General features: G+C 41.6%; 3 protein-coding genes across 3 annotated transcripts; 1 reads left to right on the top strand and 2 right to left on the bottom strand.

The window, feature by feature from the left end:
* Nucleotides 1–245: 245 nt before the first annotated feature.
* LOC103850862 (indole-3-acetic acid-amido synthetase GH3.15) lies at nucleotides 246–3,568 on the bottom strand. Its single transcript, XM_009127656.3, has 6 exons — nucleotides 3,439–3,568; nucleotides 3,017–3,327; nucleotides 2,413–2,514; nucleotides 2,186–2,326; nucleotides 1,268–1,932; nucleotides 246–1,052 (listed from the first exon to the last, which is right to left on the bottom strand). Exons 2-6 carry the CDS (start codon nucleotides 3,304–3,306, stop codon nucleotides 463–465), a joined length of 1,788 nt encoding a protein of 595 aa, XP_009125904.1. The 5' UTR covers nucleotides 3,307–3,327; nucleotides 3,439–3,568; the 3' UTR covers nucleotides 246–462.
* Nucleotides 3,569–8,455: 4,887 nt separating this feature from the next.
* LOC117131723 lies at nucleotides 8,456–10,450 on the top strand. The gene is made up of 3 exons (XM_033284004.1): nucleotides 8,456–9,361; nucleotides 9,486–10,295; nucleotides 10,370–10,450. Exons 1-3 carry the CDS (start codon nucleotides 8,456–8,458, stop codon nucleotides 10,448–10,450), a joined length of 1,797 nt encoding a protein of 598 aa, XP_033139895.1.
* Nucleotides 10,451–12,318: 1,868 nt separating this feature from the next.
* On the bottom strand, nucleotides 12,319–16,109 carry LOC103875030. The gene is made up of 7 exons (XM_018659721.2): nucleotides 15,246–16,109; nucleotides 14,298–14,927; nucleotides 14,031–14,219; nucleotides 13,827–13,955; nucleotides 13,413–13,732; nucleotides 13,017–13,098; nucleotides 12,319–12,933 (listed from the first exon to the last, which is right to left on the bottom strand). Exons 1-7 carry the CDS (start codon nucleotides 16,107–16,109, stop codon nucleotides 12,319–12,321), a joined length of 2,829 nt encoding a protein of 942 aa, XP_018515237.2.
* Between the last annotated feature and the right edge of the window lie 137 nt (nucleotides 16,110–16,246).

Here is a 16,246-nt window from a genome sequence, read left to right as displayed (position 1 = left end):
TAGTGATATATATGGCCTTGAACGGTAATATACTTTTTGTCTGAGTTTTTGCTAGCTAGAAAGATCGTTGTCAGTCACAAAACTGTTTATGAAACTAATGTAGCAATACAAAACATGTTTGAAATGCTTAATTTTTTTTTTCTTTTGTAGCATAACTTTAGACCTTTGATGTTTGCAAATGACATTCAATAGCCATTACCCATTATTTTTGGTTGATATCTAGCTGCTAGTGTAGAATAAGCTGCTCTAGTTCAACACATCTTCATAAGAGCAGGTCTCCATTTTATACAATTGAAAGACTTATAGAACATGACTTAAGCTTGACGATTGTAATAGAATTATATATTCGATTATGTTATATGTAATTGTGTCTTTTACGTGATATAAAGTATATATAGCGATGTTATTTTATAGGTAATTATAAGCGAAGTCTCACACTGTCACACATTACGTGACTACGGTTTATCGGCCAGAGTGCATCTCACGTGGCTCCCACGACGGAGTTTTCGTGCTAAGAAACTCGGAAACAACCGCCTCTTCCAATATCTTCATAGCTTCTTCACTCGTCACCGACCTCGGAGTCTTGTACTGACTCACAGAAGAGCCTCGAGAAAGAAACAAATTCATGAGCTCGTCGAAAGCGCCACGCCTAACAACCTTAATCTCAAGGGGTCCAACGGTACCATCATTCTTACGTAACTTTCTGTAGACAGAGTTGAGAGACTTCTCAATGGTGAAGCAGCATTCTTCTAAGACATGGCGGTGGGGCTCGACTTTCGCGTCCTTGAGTTTTCTACCGAGTTCCCAATAGATCACGTAGTGTCCTGGAAACGAGGAGGAATCCACACGGCTAGTGAAATCGATGAGCATTAGATCATGTGGCTCGAGTAAATGTGTTGCGCTTGTTACTGCCTTGTGCAAGTCTTCTTCGTAGGTCTTATCAATGTCCATGCTTAGAACAACTTTTTGTCTTCCTACAAAATAAAATTGTGGGGCGTTGTTGTAGAAACCAGTTACTCGTAAAACATCCCCCATGCGGTACCTATACAAACCTGTAACATACATACATTGTAATGATTGTATGACACGTAATAATAAAAACCAATTAAAATGTTTATATATTATCTTTTATTGTCTTCAGAAATAAGACTCAAAATTTCTCTTTATAGTAATTAATTAATTTTCTTTCACAAAGATAACGATTAAATCTTTTTTTTTCAAAAGTAAAACAACTAAAATGAAACTTATTTTGAATATTGATACTTACCAGAAAATGTTGTGATTATAAGTTCATAGTCATGTCCAATTTTAACATCGGCAAGATCAACGACCACAGGGTTCTTTGTGGGATTATGACCAGTTTCTTGATGGTCTTTCTCAACCTCTAAAAACTCAAAGTATGCCATACTTGGAACAATGGTGTACGACACATCACAAGGCTTGCTCAGAGGATCGACATTAATGCCAATGAAACATTCAGAGGCCCCGTACCAAGATGAAATTAAAGGAAGACCTCCACCATAGAATTCTAGTAACGGAATGTATTGTACCATGGAGCCGGTAACAACTGCTTCTATGCATTTTGCTTTTGGCCATAGTCTCTTCACTATTCCCTCCCATGATGTTTTACTACATTCTTTCTCGATCAGGCTCGCTAGGTCCGGATTCGGAGCGGTGAGGAACTTAGAGACGCCTGAAACACATTGAGCGTCGGTGATCCAGTCGCTGACGCGGCCCGTCCTTATGTTCGAGCATAACGCAGTCCAGTGATCTTCCAAGAAGTTTATTACTTTGAGGAAGGATGAAGCAAAGGGTGCACCGAGGCGAGCTACGTTTTCGCGTTGTACAAGTCCACAAAGCAATTGGCAGTACATGGCCTGAGATGTGTCTACACAAGTCGAAATTTCATGGGGGCTTACCTGTACTCGATCCCTGTAAAACCGTGTAACAAATACATTAAACAAACACTACCAGCACCTAGGAGGATAGGCCGGACTCTTCAAAGCGATCCTAAAATGTTAGGGGTTATAAATAAATAGTAAAATTTAAATATATATATATATATATATATATTTTTTTAAATTAGGAATTTATATTTTTGTAAATTATTTCTTAAATTTTGGAGTCACTGAAACCCTAACTAAAGAGTGAATGTAACGTGGGGAAATTGTTTTTGTTGATTTACCAGAGAAATATGTTGGATGGGTTCACGCTTTTTAAGACACAAGTTAACATAAACCTGACGATCAACCCAGAGGCAGTCTCACTTTCTCGGGTCACGAAATAGAACATGAGAGACTTTCCTTCGGTTAGCCCTCCTATGTGCCTACAAATAGTAACAATAAAGGGTTTGGGTTTAACATACTCTTTGTTAACAAAGCAAGAAGCATTGTAGAGTTTGGAACTCTTTACTTGAAGACTAGAGGTGCATAGAGAGACGCAAACAGTATCCTCTGTTCCATGTCCTCTGCTGTCAAAGGAATTAGCTTTGGATATCCTCCTGAAGTACCCGTGCTACAAAAAAAACATTCACTTCCTTAACTCTTTACATATTCCATTTAATGCACATTATTGAAGATAAATATGCCATGTATTTGTGAAGCAGGGGAACTAAGAGTATGCATGTGGGCTTATTTCATTTTATGTTATGGATTAAAGACTAGATTTCTAGGGCTATCCTCATCGGAGTTTTTTAACTAGAATTTGTCACCCTATATATATATTACGGAAGAGTTTCTCAAAAGCTTGAGAGACTTATGCAAAAATTTCCTAAACCAAAGACTATAGCATGAGTCTTTTAAGCATTTTGAAAAACTCTACTACCATAATATTAATATATATGGTGTGGAATTCTATTTGAAAGATCTCCGATAATGATGCTCTAATTAAATGTCTTACAAATTCTTTAAATTTGTTTTAGTTATCACATAGCAGAAAAACATTATCTCCATAGGTTTCCAGATCAAAACAAGGTGTATTTTTTTGGGTAAACCAAGGTGCGTTGTTTTGAGGATACCTGGCCAAGAAAAGACTGATGGGTCGATCACATATGAGATTGGAGGACTCTCCATCAGCGATACGGTCGATATAAGGGCGATAATCTTCGTATGTCACAAGAGGTAGGTTCTTCTTGAAGCTTTGCTTATCGAGCTGACCGTTGAGGAAACCTTTAAGGTACTCGGTTTGAGCATTACGTGAAAGTATTGCTTCCAACACGGAATCTTGAATCTGCTTTGCGTTACTGGTCACATCCTCAAGAACGGACATGCAAGCTAATGGGTTTGTGGGATCGAACCTTGGCAACATGGTTTGCTGATTTTTGATTATCTGCAACGTACGACAATAACAAAAAAAAAACTAATTAAATTTTCTCGTTTATAGGTTAAAACAGCATAGTCTTTGTTACTTGCGGTTCAAGAAAGTGCTTCTAGAGCAGACCTCTGTTCTGGTGTGGTAGATGAGTTGTGGCCTCCATATTGCTCGACGCTTGGAGACTTTAAATTAAGGAGATATTGGATAAAGCACACAAAGGGTGTGGTGTGGCGAAATGTTCGTGTGCCCGGAAGCGCTGGATGAGTTTCGGATTGAACAGATTTTTTTTTCATTATCTATGTATCAGCACAAACATAAACCTTATGATACGACCGAAAAAAAAATGTTGCCAATTTCTTGGAAGCATGTAATGCAATGTCCTGAAAACTCTCCCTGACGAAAAGAAACAGAAATAAATCTTTGAGTGAAAACTAATTTGGATAAATGTTTGAACTGAACCGCAAAACAAATTCGGTTCTATTTGCTATACCGGTTCGTGTTTCCCACTAAGCAAAAGCATTGAACCGAAGAGTTGTAAGAGCAGTAGCACACAAATCATTGAACCGGTTCGTAATGGCTCGAAACGACTCACTATCTACGTCGCTGTCACACCGCCGACGCTACTCTCATTGAACCGATATGACGAGCCTTCATCAGTTCCAGTGAAAATGTAGTTAGTGTTATAGTGTAAAATTTTCTCCGAAAACTACAATTAAAGTTTGGAATATTTTTCTACTAATGCGAAGAAGTAGCCGAATTGCATATTACTGAATTGATTAAACTGTGTAAACTAAAACCCAAATCTAAATCTTTCACATATATGTGATTTATTATAATAAATTTTCAAATTCCGGGGAAAAATAGCAATCTTCATGTGCATGCGACGATCATCATTGTATCTGGGAAAATTCCACTCTCAAAGGAATCAACGCAAAGCAGCCGCAAAGTTTGAAATTTCTGAAGCCGAAAGCCTGCTAAATGTATCTTGTCATAGATACCGTACGTCCAAGTCAAGATATTCTTGAAAAAGAAATATAATGTTAAGCAAACAAAGAATGTCTATGTGAAAATTTGTGTCGTGTAGTGATACTTAAATTTTGGGAAAAGAATAATTGGCAAGATTTATTATTGGGATTTACAGGTGATTAGACTTGGTCCTAGGATCTGGAAGATGGCCCTCAAAGATACATACACACTTGACGTAACCAAGTGGGAAGGAACCATTTCATTTTGCGCATGCGTAACTCTCAAGAAGCTTTAGTGTGATCTTTCTACATTTTTTTTGGGAAAGTGATCGTTCTACATCATATCATAAGTCTTATATCTCAATTATATACCCACTCATATTTTTTAGAATAGACCAATCAGAACAAAAAAAAATGTAAGTAAAATAAATAATTAATTTATATAAAATATTATACATTGCTTGCGCCATTCGTTATTCGAATATATATAGAAATATTCTCCAACGATCACGAGTAAGGCCAATCAAACTGGAGGTAGGATAATGAAAGTGTAGTGTTTAAACTTTAAAGTACTATCTTTGGTGGGCCAAAGCTCGATCAAAATCTCAAGACCAGGTTTTTTTTTTTTTTTTGCCATCTGAATTTTATTAAACAAAGCCCAACAGATACAAATGGCTCAAAAAGGAGAAACAAAAGAAAAACAAATCAAAGCCCAGAGGCCCAAACAACAAACTAAGTCCGGAGGCAACACCAACCAAACCACGCGTTTTATTATGCGTGAAAGAAAGACCACGTGTCCAAGCCTCAACGAAAGAGGAGACACGCGTCGCACCAAACCGTCGCCTTCACTGCGATGAGATCATCGCCGGAGCAGCTTCCCATCGATCCACCGGAACACACCAGAAACAGGATGCCCGGAAAGAAGAACCGTAGAGACGATCTTAGACAAATTGAACCAAATCAGACCGGTTATAGTCGCCGGAACTCCAACCAGAGAGCTCGATCCGCCGCAGCCGAGAGCAAGTCGTTGTAGAGATTTATCTCAAGACCAGGTTTGTTTGTCCTATTATCACATGTATCCATAAATAAATAAATAACATAGACCTCAAATAATTATTTCCTCCATTTTTTTAAATAAATATCACTTCAAAATTTATCATACAAATTAAAAAAGTGATAAATTATTTATAAAATTAATGTAGTTTACAATTAATTTTCAGCTAAAATTAAATAAATTTTGTATTATGATTTGAAAAAACACTTTTTAAATAGAGCGATTTGCATAGAAAATGTAGTAAGATGGCAATATTTGCGTCTGTGGAAAAACGGAAGGCCCAAGGGCAAGGCCCAGTTGTGTTGGGTGCAAAAAGACAGCGTTACCCCTATCGCTTCTCCTTTCACGTAAGAAGCTTAATCGATTTATAATCATTCCATGCATGTAATCATTAGAAAATGTATACATATATACCGCTGTTTATATCGGCATAGCCCGATTATGTGAGAGTAGCCAATAGTTTCGACCACTAATATTGCCTAAAAAAACGTAACCTTTTCGCAAGGCTTCACACGTTTTCGCATAGGACATGCGTGTCTGCATGTAATATAGTCGATATGTATAGGTTTCCTTCTATATAAGGAGTGATAATTGGGCAGTAAAAACACACACTTAACTATCACTTTCTTTAGCTCGTCTTTAATGTCTCTCTAGAAAACACTCTCTCACCTTTCCGTTTGAGGATAATCTCGGTGAGTTACTCCAAGCATTTATATTACTTCCGTACTGTTTGGAGAGTAGAATGTTTTCATTAAATGTTGTGTGCATGTCAGTCTAATCTTCCTCATGATTTTCCGACATTCTAAACCTGTAATTTAATTTGTGAGAAGATTTGTCTTGCATGCGATTATAGTAGTCATAAAATATGTCTCGTACTTTGCTTACTAAAAAGTCATTTTATATTTTTACAGATGTCAAAGCTGGTTAGGCTGTGGCGGGGTATATGGAACAAGGACAACGATGGCGCATGGAATTTTCACCCGGATCCGACTGACTTTGGCTTTGGTGCGATGATAAGGCAAGATGAAACGTACGAGTACTTGCTGGGGATAGTGAGGGCGAGGTACGTCTTGGGCGAGGGAACCCCCATTGTTCTGTCTTACCAGTTCCCGTCCTGGATACTTGGTCCGCTAGGGAGGAGGTCTGTGCCTATAAGCGTAACGACAACGGCTGACATCCCCGTCATGATGAGTGTGCGGGAGTGGTTCACCGAGCTGATCCTAGTCGTTACCATTGGGCCTGAGAGTGTTGCTAGGTTCCATTACAACCGTAGAGACAACTTCGTGGTTGGAAGAAAGAGGTTTGTTGTTGACAGCACCCAGAACGCATTTACTAGGAGGGAGTATGAAAGTGAGTATAATCATACATTAATAAAAAATGATTTTGGTTAACCGGTTAGCTCATACCGATATCGTACTGATTTTCAGGGCTTGTTCAAGGGGAAAGGATGACATGCAGCAGAGCTATTCTGGAGGAACTGTTTAATGAAGAGGAAATGATGGTGCTGCATCGTGTTGATCTAGAGATGTATATGTCGGACCGAGTGCAAGAACAAGCTGAGAGACGATATGAAGCTGTTGCTCGTGAGATAATAATGATCGAAGATGAGGACGATACAATGGCTGACCCGCACGTGTCGACAGAGGCAACTCCGGTTGCGACACAAGGCGGTAAGATGTGTAGACATATTATCTTAGGTTTGGCCGGTAATGTTTATAAATAGCAACCATATGTTAACTTATCCGGATAATATTGCATGTCAGGAGTCGGTCATGATCACACTGAACCAATTGTTGGAGAGGAGTGCACTTTGCCACTGACTCAGATAGCTGAGGCTCCACAGGCCCCTCCGACAGTGCCCCTCGACCTCACCCACGTCGACCGCAGACATTCAATGGAAACTCCTATGGCCTTTTGGAAAGGGTTGTATGGAGACGATCTTGTGTTGCCTGGTGGGGTGGCCCCGGATCGTGAAGGGGAGAATGAAGATGTGGAAGATGACCCTTGTGTCCCACTTGGGCCTGATAGTGGTGCATTGGCTGTCACGTCCCTAGCTGATAATGATATTTCTTCTACGGGGTCGTGTGAGGATTTGGATATAGAACCTCGTGCGACTAAAACTGATGCGGTGGAGGCACATGCAACCAGTCAGACCCACGTTGCCTCTGCCATCAATAACGCTGTCTCAGCCATTGACAACGCTGTCTCTGCCATTGACACGGGGAATGAATTGTTAGTTGCGTTTGAGCAGTTTTTGGGTATATGCATGCGCCCTTTTATCATTCTTTGACCGTTTATATAATGCAAGGCAATTGATATATAGCAAGATTATTGTTCCAATTTGTTGTGTAGCTTCAAGGGGTGAGGGTGTTCAGCCAGTGGCTGAAATCGGTGAATCATCTAAGAGCACGCTTGCGGGTAGCACTGTCCCTCAGACCAGCAAACCCGTGGTTGCACCAGTCGCGCCTGGACTCACTATAGGCTGTGTCGGCGCAGCAGAACCTATCCCAACAGTAGTGGCTGATCCGGACCAACATTCTTCTTCCGGTGGCAGCGGTGATGATGGTGGGTTTTAGGGATTATTACCTTCATCGAATAAGGATATGTATGTTATATTAACCGGCGATTTGGGTTTAAGTTTCGGCTAAACCAATTTTCAGTATTGGGTTTATGGAAAACTGTTTTTTTCATGTGTGATATTTACCGGCTATGTATGTTTGTTATGTCTATGTGTTTTGGAAAAAACGGTTATGTCAGTTTTTGTTTTGTGTGCAGCTATGCACTGTTTTGAATCTTCGATGTAACTCATATATTAATCGGTTATGTATGTTTGTTATGGTTATGCGTTTGGGAAAACGGTTATGTAGGTTTTAATTTTCGTGTGCATTTAGGTCCTAAATATAGTATATAAACCGGCCAAGTATGCTTTTGTTACGGTTATAGTTGTCTTAAACCCATTGAATCATTGGAGTATTATCTGGGTGGGAATGTCATGCTAATCGCACCTTCGTTTAATGCTTGCAAAAAAATTATGAAATCAATCAAAAAAGATTGTTGTGTCGGATAAACATGATAATAGCCTGAATAACATAGTTGTTTTAAAAATTGAATTATGGGTATCTAGATGTTGCGCCCCGGAATTGCTGACATTGGTTTCCTGTTTTTGACGTCTGAAGGTTGTGTGGGGTCCAGTGATAAAGACCTTTACGTGGGCAAGACATTTAAGAACCGAGACGAGTTCAAGCAACATATGGCCTTATATGCAATCAAGCAGAAGTTTGTTTACCGTTGTGCAAGGTCGTCACCTTCTGTTATGGTGCTTGAGTGTTCTGGAGTGTCATGTATGTGGCGGGTCTATGCAGTCCTTGTCAAGGGCTCGAGCCTGTATGAAATTCGTAAGCTACGTGGGGGGCACAGTTGCAGCGTTGATGAGCGTGCTGGATACCAGAGACAGGCGACATATAGCGTCATAGGGGAGATGCTCAAGCAGCAGTTCACCGGAACGGGTGTTGGTCCGCGGCCAGGGGAGATTAGGCAGGTGATGAGGGGCGATCATGCTGTAAACATTTCCTACTGGAAAGCGTGGCGTTCACGGGAAGCAGCGGTTGAGTTCGCTAAGGGATCTTGCGGTGCTTCGTACCAAAGCCTTCCAAATTATCTGCAGCGCCTTATTGAAGCTAACCCAGGGACATTGGCCCATCTTGATACAGAGTACGTGGAGGGCGTGGGTCGGCGTTTCAAGTATATGTTCATCGCTATGGGAGCAAGTGTGAAAGGCTTTGAATTTATGCGTAAGGTTGTGGTCATAGACGGTACGCATCTAAGAGGAAAGTATGCAGGCTGTCTGTTAACCGCTTCTGCTCAGGATGGGAACTATCAAATCTATCCCTTGGCCTTTGCTGTGGTTGATGGAGAAAACGACAAGTCGTGGGAGTGGTTTTTCGAGAAATTATCGACGTTCGTTCCTAATCAGAGCGGTGTTGTGTTTGTTTCCGACAGACACGCGTCTATCTATCAAGGACTAAGCAAGGTATTTCCGGATAAATTGATCGGCTAATAAAACTAATAGCCGCATCCGTTTTAAGTGAAAATATGGATATATACCTACTTGGCCGGTTATTATACTCTTTAAGATGTTCTTGTTTCTTTGGTAGGTGTATCCAAACGCTGGCCATTGTGCATGCATCGTCCACCTAAAGAGAAACATTCGGACCAACTTCAGGCAGAGGCAGCTTGGATATCTTGTTTCAAAGGCAGCTAGGGCGTTTAGGATGGGCATGTTTTATGAAACATTCGCCGAAATTAGTTCTATCAATCAAGCGTGTGCTGACTACCTGATTGATATAGGGCTTGAACATTGGACAAGATCTCATTTCCCCGGCAGGCGATACAACATCATGACGAGCAACCTTGCGGAGTCTTGGAATTCTGTGCTTCGTGACGCGCGTGAGTATCCGATCGTGCCGTTGGTTGAGTTCATTCGGACTAAGCTGATGAGCTGGTTTACGACACGACGTGACTCGATCCAGGACGTTGACACTGGGTTGACACCCAAGGTTAACAGTATTCTTGCTGCGAACTTTGAGATCTGTGGGGGGTATAATGTAAGGAAGGTTGATGTCAATGAATATGAGGTGCAGGATCTGAAAGGAGCTTTATTTGTAGTCAATTTGGCAGACAAGTCGTGCTCATGCTTTGAATTCCAAAGCCTGAGTATACCATGTTCTCATGCCATTGCGGCTGCCTTGAAAGCAAACATTAGTGTAGAAGGTCTTGTGGATGAGGTCTACACAATGAAGTATTTGAAGGGGGCGTATGTAAGCAATATATTGCCGCCGATTGAGCTTGACAACACCGCTATGATCGCTAGTGAGGTATCTGCCCTTACTCTGAATCCGCCAGCAACTCGTCGTCCTCCCGGCAGACCAAGAAAGAAGAGGTTCTTCTCCCGTGGTGAAGTCCTGGTAGGTATTGTGAACATTGCTTGGTGTGATGAACGTGTCTATGTATAGTAAACATGTGTGTGTTGCATGTGCAGATGAAGAAGATACGTAAAAGGTACTGTAGCCGTTGCAAGGGTATGGGGCATAACCGTGCTACTTGCAAGCAAGCAATATGATCAGTAAGGAGTGGAGTAGGGGGTGGGGGGTGCTATGCGATGGGAGATGTAATGAAAGCCGGTGGTTGCTTTGGGTTTATAATACACAAGTTTGCTTTCCCTTTTGATGTTGTGATATGTTGGTATGAATAAGTGTTTAGACCCAAAGTAGTGTAAGAGGATCATGTATGAGTTCGTATTGTTATAATAAATAAAGCATTTCCCCCCCCCCCCCCTTTATATTTGTGTTTGTTTAGCAACGAGTTATTTCATGATTTGACTTGTTTGTGTCACTATATCCGGATAACTGCAATTCTTGTTCTACAACTTAGACGGTTACATTGCAGTTAATAGGCGTCTTGGATGGCTACATATAATTTAGCCGGTCATTTCGAGTTTATCCGTTTCTCCAAGTTTAATCGGTTTAAAAAACGTACATTGACTCTGATTTGCAACATTATCCGGTTAAAAGTACATGACATATACTTAGGCGGTTGCTATAGCTTTGTTAAGTTAAAATATAGAACAACTTACATGAGAATAGACTTACACAGTGTTCTTGAATTGTTACATTATCCGGTTAACAGCTCATGGACAAAAGACTTAGACGGTTATTGAATCGTGCCAGGTCAACTAGGCTTAAACGTCGGTTTCTGGTATGTTACTTTATCCGGTTAGAAGTACATGAGAGTAAACTTAGACGGTTACTAACGTTTTAACAAGATGAAGAGTGCAAAACAACAAGAATTGCGTCGAGAGATTTAGTACGATTAACCGGTTAGATAAACGATTAGCTTTAATAAGATAAAAATTAGGACAACATTCAAAAAAGTGGATATACCGAAAAAGGTAGAAGACAACATTGATTCCATCGGGATATTTAGAAGATTAGCCGGTTAAAACGGAAAATGTAACGAGATTAGCCGTAATTTGACAACAGATAAATGAAACATCTGGGGGTTGACCCCCTCCCCCTAGTACTGCATGATGCTAATACTGTCGAAAGCAGCCAAACAAGAAATCCTTCCAACTGTGATGTGGTGCGACGACCGATGCCTCCTGGTGGATTTGTTCAACGTAATTCCTTTTCTGATGAACACCGTCAGAACTTTCTCCCCTAAGCTTTGCTCGTAACATGTCTACAGTGTTCATTAGCCTCTTAATTTCAATGTTCTTCTGTCTAATTTCGTCGCGTGCTTCAATAAGTGACCTCTTTGGCCATCCCGTCACTTCTCCCTCGTCGTGCCATTCAAAAAAGCCGCATCCTTGTTCCTGACAAAATTTACGGAAAAACAAACAAACTAGTTACAATGATTTGGAAAAACGATAGGGGCATACTTAATTGGAAATCAACTAACCTGGTATCGAGAGCATCCATAGAACAACCTGCCTGGGTTTTTGTCTGTCCAGGACTTGGTGAAGGATGCAGGGATGCCACAGAAGCAGAATTTTGGGCTATTGAGCCTGCGGGGGGTTGATGATGAGGAACCTGATCCTTTCATGTCTTGATATATCTGTTTCTGAAACGTGAGGCGGCTAGATAAAGTTCGATAAGAATGAGGCGTGATTATCTATTATATATCAAAACCGACATTTAACCAAAATATGAATGTGCGAACCAAAACAGACATTCAAATTGGCCTCTAGCTAAACCGGTTTTGCAAAAGCCGGTCTAATTCTATCTGTTGGTAATTTCAGAGTAAACTTTGGTTAAGACTCTTTTACTGATAGATAACGATTTGGAATGCCGAATGTCGTTATATAGATGCAGCAAATAAAAAAGAGATGACTGGAACAAAAGGTAGCTGAGTCTCAAAACATAAATATATCACATGGAACGATAGTTAAACAGACATAAAACTGGGATAAGAGGGTCAGTATCCGGCAACTCAGATTGGACCTGCGTTTTTCTCGAAAATCATAACAGCCAGCCTTTTTGCCTCTTGTTTCACCAAATCCGTAGACAGGTGTCTGCATGCCTCTATGCCCCCGGCCGCGTGAGCTTGCATGAGCAGTGCTGCTGTGACACCAGAGTCTGCGTGTTTACGGTTTTGTGGGATCTGTCTGGCCCTCTCCACGGTCAATGGATTAAGGCGCTCAGGTTCCAGCTTGCGACAAGCTTGCGTCAGAAGGTAAGGGAGCATCTGGGCTGTTGGTGCAAGTTCTTTTGCCGTGAGCGAATCACTTTTGTAGGATGTGTTGCAATCGAGAACAAGCAGCTTCCAGGTGTTGCGGTCAAAGCATAGGCCGATCCAATGTGCCTGGTCGAGGTTGAAAGGGAAGTAGATGCGCTCTACCTCTCCTGTCTGTGATTCATGTCGGTCTAGTATTTCCACCAGGTTCGGAGTGAAGACAAAATCCTCTTTCTGAGAAGATTTCTTGAACCGTGGGTAGTTCTTGGAGAGGATGGAGACAAATTTGGTGTCGAGGAACAAATAACTTTGACTGGAGTTTGATAGAGGCATCATCATTATCCCGATGTGGTGCATCAATACATCAAACATCTACCAAATATAAAACAAAGACGTAAGGCATGCTTAAACGACATTTACTTAATGGAAAATATACAAACTGATGGAACGCATACCTTGGGCGATAGTGATTTGGTCCTCTGTTCAATTTCAATAAGGTCTTTCGCAGATACAGATATGCCACCTACTGTAATGGACCTGAAAACATGACCAAATGTATAAGATTCCTCTTTAGTCAGAGTAAAATGTGTTAGCCGGCTAGCACGTTACCAAACACGAGGGTTTAGACAGCTAACAATTATAGTAAAAAATGTGTTGGCCGGCTAACGAATTATATATAATGTGCGGTTGGACAGCTAACAATTGGCGTGGAGATATGTTAGCCGGCTAAAGCATTACCTAACTTGTGTGTTTGATAGCTAACCATTATATATACGGTTAACTGGGTTGTGTGGGGTGGGAAAGTGTGGTGAAGTCAGTATATAAATGATAAAGAAAAATATGGTGCTTACTTAGTTGTCTTCAAGATATCAGAAAGCTTGCTGAACTTGGTAGGATAGTCTATGGACGCATTGTTGTTCAGTGCGCCAGGGTATGCTTCGCTGAAACGAGATAGTGTGCCTTTGTCGCACTCATATACACCTACAATCAGTTTTGAGACTGTCTTGAGGCGATTGCTTTTCCTAGTGGGCGCCGGGGCGTTGGCTTGGATATCTGGAGGGCTGCTCGGTGGCTTGCCGACTACTTCCGTGTCCTCTCTAACGGTCGGCTCTAGAATTTGGTCTTCTACCAGCTGCACTTCTTCCTGCGTCAGGCCCAGAGAAAAGGATGGCTGTAATGGGAACATTAAAACTTCATTAGTTTGTGTGGACTGTATGGAACTGAATTCTAGTTTATAAACTGGTTGGTGGATAAACAATACTTACAGATGAGAGATCTTCTTGTAGGTTTGAATCACGGTGTGCGTTGCCTGACAGAGTTTGCTGGTTGTTGCCAATGTCCTTGTCGATAATATAAGAATTTACGAGATCACCGACGTCTGGCATATGTGGTCCCTGCAACGACAAAAATTGTGAGTGAGTTGCGGTCTATCCATACAACATATAAATGGCTTTGAGACTTGGATATACCCTGTCAACATTCGTCTTCTTGACGCTTGTCGCAACACGTGAATTATCAGGTGGGTCTTGGTCATTGATGGTTTGTAATGGTAGAGTGTAATTTTCCTTGTCAATATTCTCATCAGGTATAGGGTCGCCCCCGTCCCCGCTGTCGCTCACATCGTCTGTATGTGGGGTGGAGGCTGGTAAAGATGGACCCTGCAACAAAAGGGTTATCAGTGAGAGTGCTTAGCCGTACAAAAAAGTTATGGGGGGGCATTTAAGCAACGCGTATACCTTGTCCCCGTAGGTCTTCTGGACATTGGATATCACAGATCTTATGATGTCAGTATCGATGCCTTCTCTGCTGGTCTGAATGGGAGTCGTTGTAGGGCGGTCCTTTGAGGCATCAAGCGTCTGGTTGTCAGTTGGAGTTCGAACGCGTGTTTGCCGGATTGACTGAGACTGAAAAGTACCTACTGAGTCTAGTATCTTCTGATAGTTGTTCTGACAGACGAGCAGGTGAGCGGAGTTGTCTGAGATATGCTTCTTGATTATCTCTTGGAATTGATTGAATGATTCACGAAGGTCATCAACCTTGCCTTCAACCCTGTCAATGTCAGCTTTTGATATGCCTTTGTCGATTGGAGGAGCATGAACATCGTCGGAGTTGTTGGGCGTTTGCATTGGAATTTTCCTCTTTCGCTTCTTCCTACCCCCGGCTGCCTCATCTGCCTTCTCGCGCATGAGCTCTATATCGGCCTTGGTAGCTCCGCCTTTGAATAATTGGTTTGAAAAACGCGACCCATCTTTGATTAGTCTGACCATTGAATCTACTCTTGTATCATCTTCCTCGTCGGAGAAGCACAGTTCCGCCTCGTCAACCTCCACGTCTGTGTCTTGTGGGATGATATGAGTCACGCTCACCTGTGTGGGAAAAAAGGTTTAAGTTAGATGCGAGTTTGTGTATATAAAAGTGAGTAAGATATTGGTTAGCCGGATATTTGTGACTATGATATATTTGTGACTAGAATATATGTTAGCCGGATATTATTTACAATAGCATGTATAAACGGTTAATTTCCTCTATAATGTATGGCCAATTCGAAGATTATACTGCTACACGTGCTACGTTTAACATATCTATAAACTGATGCTGATGTACGGCTATTGAGCGTGATGTGTGTATAATAGGGGATGAAATTAATGAACAAAAAAAAAGTGTGGTTGGGTTGAGTAACATACATTTTTAGCTGTGTCCAACGTCCTTGCGTGTGCTGGCTTGATGCCGTTCCTAGGGGGGGTTTGAGAAAAGTCCGCGTCTCCAGCAACATCCGATGCAGAGTCTTGAGTGACAATTTCAGTGAGCGCGGGAACAGCTCTGGTCATCACCATCTGAAGGGACTGAACGTATCCCGGGAGAGCGATGGTGCTTTGCGTAAGATTTAGCTCGTCTTTTTCCTTTATACTGCTAATCAACATCTCAAAGGACAGTCGGCCCCACGGGTAAGCGAAGAACTCGTCAAGGTCTTTAATCTTCTCGGCGTGCTCAACTGATATTTTTGCGATGTGAGTGGTTGGAAGAATCACATAGGCAAGGATTGCGAGAAGGGCGTACTTGATTCTAGTCTCTTGTGAGGTGACCGTCTTACGCTTGAGCATCCGGATGACAGATGATACAGTTACTTCCTTAAGCATGCCAAATAGGACGTTGTAGTATGGCTGTTCAGATATGAGTTTCTCCGTGGCTTTCGACGGTGGGCTAGGGTATTTTCCACACGGTAGGCCGGTTACAGTGGCAAACTCTCTCAGTGAGAATCTTATTGGGTTCTCCGCAAAAAGGAACCATGCCTCGTACTTTTTTCGAACTTTCAGCTGTCTGGAAAGCATGTATCGTCCTAGACGGCCGGAGTAGGGTGTCTGGTCGGCGAGCTCGAGGAACTTTCCGAAAGGTGACCGCTTAATAACATCAACTTCTTCAGGATCGAGAGTGTCTAGAATGAGTCTGAGGCCTCCTGGTTTGTGATATGGAGTGACTCTTAATCCAACCGGTTCTTCCCCAAGAGGAAAAAAACGAGGTGGTAGTTCGATTGTCTCCGTATTTGCCATCAATGCATGTGCCGGAGAGAGATCTGATATTGAACGAAGATTACATGACCATGTATGAGCCCTAAAAACTGTTGGGTGAATCGAAAGGGGAAAAGAAAGAGACAAGTACTTACGGCGTATATAAATGTGACAGATCT

Source organism: Brassica rapa, chromosome A02, assembly GCF_000309985.2.
Source record: "Brassica rapa cultivar Chiifu-401-42 chromosome A02, CAAS_Brap_v3.01, whole genome shotgun sequence".
NCBI lineage: Eukaryota > Viridiplantae > Streptophyta > Magnoliopsida > Brassicales > Brassicaceae > Brassica > Brassica rapa.
Note: the sequence above shows the minus strand (reverse complement) of the source record. Positions and strands in the feature narration are given on the sequence as shown.